This window comes from Abramis brama (assembly GCF_963993115.1).
Source record: "Abramis brama genome assembly, chromosome: 1".
NCBI classification, from domain to species: Eukaryota; Metazoa; Chordata; class Actinopteri; order Cypriniformes; family Leuciscidae; genus Abramis; species Abramis brama.
The window spans coordinates 57578442-57587995 of NC_139963.1; the positions used below are offsets into that span (position 1 = coordinate 57578442).

The 9554-nt window shown below is 36.4% G+C and overlaps 1 protein-coding gene across 1 annotated transcript; it reads left to right on the forward strand.

Annotated features, from left to right (window-relative positions):
- Positions 1–336: 336 nt before the first annotated feature.
- On the forward strand, positions 337–1989 carry LOC311081792 (SCAN domain-containing protein 3-like; the record flags this gene model as incomplete). The annotated part of the gene is made up of 1 exon (XM_084112464.1): positions 337–1989. The coding sequence occupies one exon, from the start codon at positions 337–339 to the stop codon at positions 1987–1989; it is 1653 nt and encodes a 550-aa protein (XP_083968590.1).
- Between the last annotated feature and the right edge of the window lie 7565 nt (positions 1990–9554).

The following is a 9554-nucleotide window of genomic DNA, read 5'->3' on the forward strand; positions in this document are numbered from 1 at the left end:
AAATGTTTATGTAAACCACATTTTTTATAAAAAATGTTTATATTTAAAATGTGATTGTAAACTAACGTTACCTAAATCAGAGAAGAAGAATTTGAATCACGCCGAGCGGGAAGCCAGTTGCTTAAACAAACATAAATGAAATCCTGGTTAAAACGTAGCAATACTAACGTTACAGCGAAGAACGGGGAGGATGAAGAAAAAAAGAAAGCCAAAGTGGAGCCAACAAAATACCGTCAATATCAGGAGGGGTATGTTTTGATGGGATTCACGGCAACAAACGGCAACCCTCCCCAGGCATTGTGTTTTTTCTGTGGGGAGAAACTAGCAAACAGCTCGATGAAACCGGCACACCTCCAGAGACATCTCAGCACCAAACATCAGTGTCATGTTGGAAAGCCACCAGAATTTTTCAAGAGAAAACTTTCTGAGTTTAGATCATCGCAGGAAACAATGCGAAAAGTCTCCACAACATCAGCCAAAGCACTACAGGCGTCATATGCGGTGTCACTGCTCGTAGCTAAAGCAAAAAAGCCGTTCACGATCGCTGAGGACCTGTTACTCCCAGCCGCTGTTGTATTAACTGAGACAATGCTGGACAAAAATGCCGCGGATAAATTAAAAACGGTGCCTTTGTCTAATGACACCGTTTCCCGCAGAATAGAAAGAATGGGAGCGGATATTGTTGAACAAGTTGTGGGAAAACTTGGCGAAGCATTTTCAATCCAGCTTGATGAGTCGACCGATGTCAGTGGCAAGGCACAGCTCATTGCGTTTGTGAGGTATGTGGATATCGACGACATTTATGAAAATGTACTTTTCTGCAAGAGCTTAGAGGGGAAAACAACAGGAGAGGACCTTTTTAATGTTGTGGATAATTTCTTCATTGAAAACGAGCTGGACTGGAGAAACTGCAAGAGTGTATGCACTGACGGAGCCGCGTCAATCACAGGCCGTGTTAAAGGGCTCATGGCGCGTATTAGAGGTAAACATCCAGAAGTGCAGTGGAATCACTGTGTAATACACAGGGAAGCACTTGCATCCAAAAATATAAGTCCTGTGTTGCATGACGTTTTGAATGACAGCATTAAAGTGATTAACTTTATAAAGTCAAGGCCACTCAATGCACGACTGTTTCACCGCCTTTGTGAGGACATAGGAGCTGAACACACACAACTGCTGCTACATACAGAAGTGCGCTGGCTATCTCGAGGGAGGATACTGAACAGGCTGTTGGAACTACGGGCGGAGGTGCACACCTTTTTGTCAGAGCAAAGATCTCCATATGCCACCCTGTTTGAAGATAAAGATTGGCTTGCAAAGCTGTGCTATCTGGCAGATATATTCAGCAAATTGAATGAGCTGAATGTGTGTCTGCAGGGCAAGGACACCCACGTTCTGAACCTGTATGACAAGGTGGGTGGTTTTCTGAAGAAAGCAGAGTTGTGGAAACGGGCATGTGTACAGGGGGATCTCACCTGCTTTTCTCAGGTGGATGCTTTCCTCTCCAGGGAAGATGTGGAGAGAGCACCAGTGAAGTCCATCATAGAAGAACATTTGGCCAACCTGATTGTGAGTTTTAACTCATACTTTCCTGACATGGAGGAGAAATCTGCACAACTCAGTTGGGTGAGAAACCCATTTCTTTTGTCAGAAGAAAGCAGAAACAAGCTCCCTCTCTGTCACCAGGAAAAACTCTTGGATGTGTCATCTGACTATGGCCTACGGATGAAATATGAAAACTCCACTGTAACGCAGTTTTGGGTGTGTGTAAAAAAGGAATACCCTGAGTTGGGAGAAAAAGCTTTGCAGCAGCTACTGCCCTTTGGATCCACGTATTTGTGTGAGGCCTCATTTTCTGCAATGACTGTTATCAAAACAAAGCAGAGAAACAGACTGGGCCTGGAAAAGAGTCTGATCACTGCTGTGTCCTCCCTGCCACCGAGGATGACAAAGATCCTCAGTGAAGCACAAGCACATGTTTCGCACTAAGCACATGCATTAGATAAGTGCTTTGTTTGTTGTTATTACAAGTGTTTTTGAGCTAAAATGTTATACACAACATATATATATATACACACTGTATATATATATTATTTATATAGGTTTCTTTTATCAAACATGCTTGGGGCCAGTCAAGGGGTACTTAAACTGCATGATCGGTTATCGGTAATAATACATTGTTTATTATTGCCCATGTTTATTTTTGCAAATGTTTTTCATTTACATTGTTTAATAAATCTCATAATGATGGCATATAGTAGTCATAGCTTTTATTTCTATCTCAAGTGATTGGGGCTGGTCAGGGGGTACTTGGCTGAGAAAAAAAAATGATAGGGGGTACGTCATTGAAAAAAGATTGAGAAGCACTGGTTTAGTATAATAGTCTGATTGAGATCAGTAGCCTACTTTTGCGTTCATTTGATTGAATATTGTTTCTATAATTGGATAGGCTAAGTCGAAAAATGGGTCATTTTAAAGCTTGTTAATGATTTTAATGTGTTTAAACGAGAAACAAGCCACACAAAAAATTGGGCGGTTTTTTGGGCGGTTTTTGACGAGGTTTTGGGCTGGAAAACCTTGCTGGCACCTGGCAACCCTGAGCGCATTCTAGAACTTTATTTTCTCCGTGAACCTCTGACGCGAGCAGACGCTTGTTTGCTCCGGGAGATTTGAAGCTACGATTTGAGTCGAGAACTGATGTAAGAGTTGTTTAAATGCCTCTAAATCATTTATATGATGACGATGTAGAAATAAGTAGTAGTTAAAATGAGTCGAAGTGATATGATTGTTCACGTTATGTGTTGACCGCATGTCGATGACGCAATATTAGCGCGAGTTTAAAGCTAATACAGTGTGTGTCGTTTATTTATTTATTTACAAAACAATTTATTTATTGCACAGACAATTTATTGTACAGAGTACTATAAATGGACATTATTTGCTGTGTTTTATGAGAAGTTGTGTATAATCTGAATTGATTTGTATATAGTGTCGAATACTAATTGTTTTTTTTGGCCTTGTGTCTTCAAGGCTTGTTTTTTTTGTTCTTCTGCTTTTGTTTCCATGTGAGTGCTGTGATGTCCAGTTGATGAGTGTGATCCATTCTGCATGTGAATCGGACGAAGTGTGAATCATTCCTGAATTGTGGATTGTCTCAGCTCTTCCTGTGTGCGTAACGGTGGAGTTGGACTGGCGAGCCGCCCGTTTAACGAATCCTTTGATTTCCCTGTTGAAAGAGAAACCGAAGCCGAAACTGAACTTGCTTGTCTTTGAACGGTAGGATTAGAAACACACATCAATTTATTCTGTTCTATCCAGGGCAGAATAGGACGACTGAATTAAGTGCCTCACGAACTTTTGGACTGAGTTTACGAACTGATCTGTTCATTGAGAAACATCCAACTTTTGGACTTTCTGAGTATTTACATTCAGAGTGAATGAAATTTTGTTTTGTTTTGTTTGTTTCATTTTCTATTGTTTTCCTTACGCCTGTGTGAGGTTATATGGGTCCATGTTCAACAAATTGATTAATCATTACAATCTAACAACAAGGTGAAAAGAAAAGAACATATTCAGTAAATTCTTGTTCTTACCTCATCCTTTTGTTTGAGTATTCACTGCTGCTGTATCATCTCTCTCCCCGGACGAACCTAATCTTTTGAGCCCACTGGTCCGTTAGTAAAGTTGACACAAATTTATCACGTGTAACGGGTTACATAAACAATTAATTGAATTAATAAACAATCCTTGTTTTTCATCTCCATGTTTGATTTTTTAAAGTTAACTACTAACATTTGACTCTTTAAACTAGAGACACAGTTTCACCCGGGCAAATAAATTGCAAAAGTTGCAATGAGAAGAACATAAATCTCAACATACAAATATCAAACATGGTGATGATCAACAATTGTAATTCAGTAATGCTTGAGAACCTATTATTAACCTCAAACCATATTCTGGACAAATGTGGGCAAAATCATTTTTATTTATTTTTTAAATATACTTTCCTTAATCTGAGCGGTACAAGACTTGGCTACATTTCTAAATTTGCCACCTAAACACACACACAAAAATTGACTCGATTCCACAATGTTAAGTGGGTAAAAAAAAAAAGAAAAAAAAAAGAACTCCTTAATCTGGTCTTAGTGGACAAAAATCAGCACCCATTGAAATGAATGGGAAAAATTGTCATTCAGAGCAATTGTAATTTTTGTCAAATGAATGCGTTCCTGTCTAGTTCACTCAAGATAATAAACATACTCATCCCTAATAATCTTTGTTCAAGATAGTTTTACGTTCACATAAATTGCATCACACTGTTTTTACTTTACTTTATTTTGAACAAACAGACTAAATAATTGCAATATTAATTCTGCTACAGTTGATGCTGAAAGCTGTATTAATTATACATATTTCCCTATTTTAATACATAAATCTATACATGTTAATACAGATAAATATAAATACAGTTTGCCACTGTAAAAATAATTGCCACTGATCATTGTCAGTTTCTGCAGATATAAACTGTTACATGTTAAAGATCTGATTACTTTATGACAATGAGTTTTCATAAAACCAAACCATGTTTCAATTCATAGTTACTTATCTGCAGTGGTTTATGAAAATGAGTGTGAATAGTTTTTTTTTTTTTTTTTAAGTTTTTATTTTGTATTATTGAGGTTTTATCTGGTTTATTGTGATAAATTACAGTATTTTCTTTCAACAGAGAAGTTTTGCAGGCTTTTATCATGTATCCTGACTCAAATAATGTGTTTCTAACAGCAAACACTCAGAATAAAGTGAGATGATCTGCTGATGATCCTGAATGGCTTGTTGATAGTCTGGGGCTCATCAGTATCAACAGATCTGCTGAAAACACTCTTTATTTCATGACAATAGTTCCTGTTTTCACCTCATGTATTATGCTGATGTCTTCAGATCTCCTGTGAATTGACACTTAAAGCTCATTTCATTGGTGTCAGCAGACTGAGGGGATTAGATGATTATGAATATGTACATTTATTTCTGTCTTTGTTTTCATATGTTTTCCTTGCAGTTTTTAGCACTTTTCTAGATATCTACCGTTATTTTAATGAAGAAAGAGAATAATGTAAGAATTACAAAATAAAGAATTGTGAATTAGCATCAGTTGCTTTACATTAGACAGACAGATTGATATAAATGCTTAAATGTGTAAAACAGTACATGGGTCAAAGACAAATATTGCTAAAAAGCTTTTCAGGCATATTTAAGAGAATAATTATTTGATGATATATTCAAAGACTGGTTTTAAGGATCTTAGTTAAACCACAAAATAGTGTAGCCCCAAAATACTTATTCATTGTAAATTTAAATCTTTATACTTTAATTCAAACCAGTAGGTAATACCGCAAGAAGTTTTTAATAATTTAAAATATAATAAAATTTAGTATGATCACTTATTCTTTTATATATTTCAGCGTTGTTTCATTTTTACATAAAAATATATCTAAGTTGAATGAGGATAAAACATTATTTCACCCATTTTTTGACATTTTACATTTTGTTTTCACAAAAGCTATTTGAAACATTACAGTTTTTCACAACTGCTACGACACAAATGCATCACAGTGTCAAATGTGTTTTAGCGAGTGAGAATGTTTTTAGAGGTTTGTAAAAAGAGTGCAGGAGATTTGCCAACAGCATCTAACGGCCTGAACTTGTTTAAGGTTTTGCAGAAAGAGTGATTTATTCAACAAATTGGTTTAGGCTATCGAGAATGTGGTTCTTTTAGAACTTAGCAATTGTGAAAAACTGTACAATAGACACTTAACTTGCATTTTAATAGGTTTTCTATGTTTATAAAAAAACTACTGATTTAAAATTATTTTAGATTTTGGCAGATCAGCTTCTCACACTAAAATTTACCATAATTGAAGCCCCTCCCATGTCAATCACATCATCAGTGAAGCTCCTCCCACTGCAATTCACCCATAAATACTGGAATATTCCCATCATCTTACAAAGGGAAGACGAGCATCGGTGCATCAGGAAGAGCTGAAATCTGCAAAGACTGAGTTTATTAAAGAGGACAGTGAGAACATGAGTGATCCAGAACCCTGCAGAATGAAACACACTGAAGATCCTGAAGAACAAAGAGGTTGGTGTTATTCTTCATTCATTCATGATGCTGAAGAACATTCATGTTAGAAACATTCAAGCACTTCATCACATTTAGATCATCTCAGGAGCTGTGAGAGTTTTATTTACTTAATGTCAGAGATTTCTCAAAATAGTTTATAACATTGAGTTTTTTTTATCTGTTTGAATGTATGTAAGTGTAAGAAACTAAACAACTAAATATATCAAGTAAATTAATTGTCAAGTAATCAAGTGAATTTTCTGGAAGAATGGCTCACAGTGTTGCAAATTAAACATAATTTAAGAAAATTTCATTGATAATTACTGATAAAGTTGTTTTTCTCATAAACTAGAGAAATTATACATAGATTCTTCTCAAAATAACTTGATGATTATGACCAACACGCTACATTTTCTGTAAAAACTGAGGGTGCTGTTATGCTTTTTCCAATGCAAAGGGAGATTTTATTCACTTAGATTTATTAACAGAATTCACTTTCCAAGAAACTGTTCGTTTGGACTACAACGCTTTTTCTTTAAAGTCATAATGTTACTCAGGTAAATAATCTCTGCCCACGGAATGCGCTAAAAAAGAGGACAAGGCCTCGTTTATCTGCGCTAGAGACGATTAAGAGTGTTGTCGCTGTAACGACTGCGCTATGAATCATTCGTTCGTTTGCACACACAAACGTCCATTGTATGTAACTCAGAATTGTATCTGACCTTCCTGTATGCAGGCATGTCTGATTAGTTTTGTTTTATTCTATAGGTGTAATTTGAGACTGGTGTGTAACTTCGAATCTTAAGTGTATTTCTAAAAGAATGATCCCCCTAACCTAACTGGATCATATCCTGTATCCCTACCTCTTGCTAGGTCATAAAAGTTTGCGACCCCAACTGGAATTTTAAGGGAACCACAACTCTCACTTGAATTCTTGTAAAGAAAGATAAATAAACCCTGCAATCTTATATTTTCTATATGTATAACCACTTAAAGGTGCAATGTGTGATATTTCTGAGGATCTATTGACAGAAATGCAATATAAGATCCATAACTATGTTTTCAGTGGTGTATAAACCGTTATGTTTTTATTACCTTTTAGAATGAGTCATTTATATCTACATAACCGCGGCCACCCCCTTCTATGAAGGTCGACATATTGTGACGTCATGTTTCTACCGTAGCCGACAGCGAACAAACAACGCTACAGAGCACGTTTCGTCACTAACTTGAATGAGAAGCAGCAGAAAAAGACGCAGCAGAATACTCAGGTTGTCCCTGACTCTGCAAACGTGGAGAAAAACATGCTGTCTGAACGACGCCTCGGACATCGTAACGTTAGCTATTTCCCCTTACCTAAGTTAGCTGCTTTGATGCTCTTATCTTATACTAACTAGCATGGAAACAAGCTATGGTAAAGTCAGTGAATAAAAGACTAACACAATGATAAACAAGTAAAAATAACAATCGCAATAACATGTGGTTTTACTGAATAATTAAGTAAATATAATTTAATATAAAATATAATATAGAGAAACCTCATTGCTTGACTTGCTACTCTCTGCTGACTCAGACGACGACATCTTCCGATCCTACGTCGGCCACCGTAGCTTCTCATTCGAGTTTGCAATTTGAAGGAAAGGCCGTGAGTTATTGACCGGTTGCAATTCGCAATTCGCAATTCTCACCACTAGATGCCGCTAAAAATCACACACTGCACCTTTAAGAAATGTATAAACATGGATTTGATTTTCCCCATGTCATAGTAGCCGGTACTATCATTTTCGCCGTTCTTTCTTTTCTTTTCTTTTTCTTTTCTTTTCTTTTCTTTTCTTTTCTTTTCTTTTCTTTTCTTTTCTTTTCTTTTCTTTTCTTTAATCTTTGTCTTTATTTTCGTCTTCGGACATTTCCTACGTTCAGTGAAGTGAACGACCGGCAACTTTAACTTTAAGTAGAACCTTTAAACTTACCGCGAGTCGGCTCGCCCCGGAAGCAACGAGAGGGGACATTCTAAAACGCTTAACGTGAAAAACGCTTAACGTGGCTTACTGTACTAAGACAGTGATATTAAAAGACCAAACTCAGTACACAACATATTTATATACCATACTATGTATAAAAATTCAATTCGTTCAATTTCTGGGCTCATCTGATTTTTTATACATAGTATGGTAAATATGATGTGTACTGAGTTTGGTCATTTAATATCACTGTCTTAGTACAGTAAGCCACATTAAGCGTTTTCTTATAATGGTTTTCTATGGGAGAAAAATGCTTAAGCCACGTTAAGCGTTTTTCACTTTAAGAGTTTTAGAATGTCCCAACGAGGGAACACGCCAAGCTCCGAGTGACCAACACACGCGCCTTCTTGACACAGCAACACAAGAGACTGTATATGCAATATGCTTATCGAGTTTTTAAATGCGTTTAAGATTGTCTGCCCCTATTTAGGGTGATGCGATTCCTTGGTGTTTCTAAAAAGGGTTACTTTCTCTGTGATTTTGCCATACTGTGAACATTCTGTGATCTATCTCCCTTACTCTCTCTCTCTTACACTTTGGCTCATTATTTTACTCTGTATTTTAATATAATAATAATATAATAATCTGCTAGAATGGAATCTGCTGTATTGCTCATCAAATCGAAGTCACTGAAAATATACGATCGAAGCTACGAAGCTTTACTTTCTGTTACTATTTCAGTAGCCTAAATTGTATAAACAAAAGGAAAGATTCATTTTCATGGCCAGAACATTTTAATCTTCCTTTTAAGTTTATAAACAGGTTGAGTATTATGGAGTTTTAATAAGGAAGTCTTGCATACAGTTCGTGGGACGAACAGTTTGTTTAGATAACTGAAATTAATTCTGGTAAAATTACCCTGACAATTGATCAAATATTCCCTCTTTGGGTAATTTAATCTGTGTAGACGATAAACAAATCATATTCATAAACTCATGAATATAGTTCATTTGAGTTAATTTATTCCCCAGAAGTGATTGTCGCTACATCGCTGTTCTTTTCTTCATAACCTCAACGTTTGTGCGCTGCACATTTCATGAAGGATGTTAGTAAAATGCAGACTACACACAAAAGCTTCTCCCGAAATAGAGAAGTTCCCACTTTGTCGTGACAATCTGTTGTTTATTGATCACAACTTGTATGTCTTATTATCTCTTATGATTCTGTGATCGATTAGAGCAAATTTAGACAAATATCGCAGGGGTAGGACATTTCCTGAACATGCTATAAGCGGTGCTAATCACAACACAGTGGGCCAGCTGACCAATCACAGCACATTTCATGTTTCAGAAAGAGGGGCTTCATCGAATACAGAAATAAACTGCGTGTTAGAGATAGTTTGGGGAGAGAGGAGCTGTAAGAATGTAAAATATGTATTTTTTCAGCAAACAAGCATGAAAACTTATTTTAGT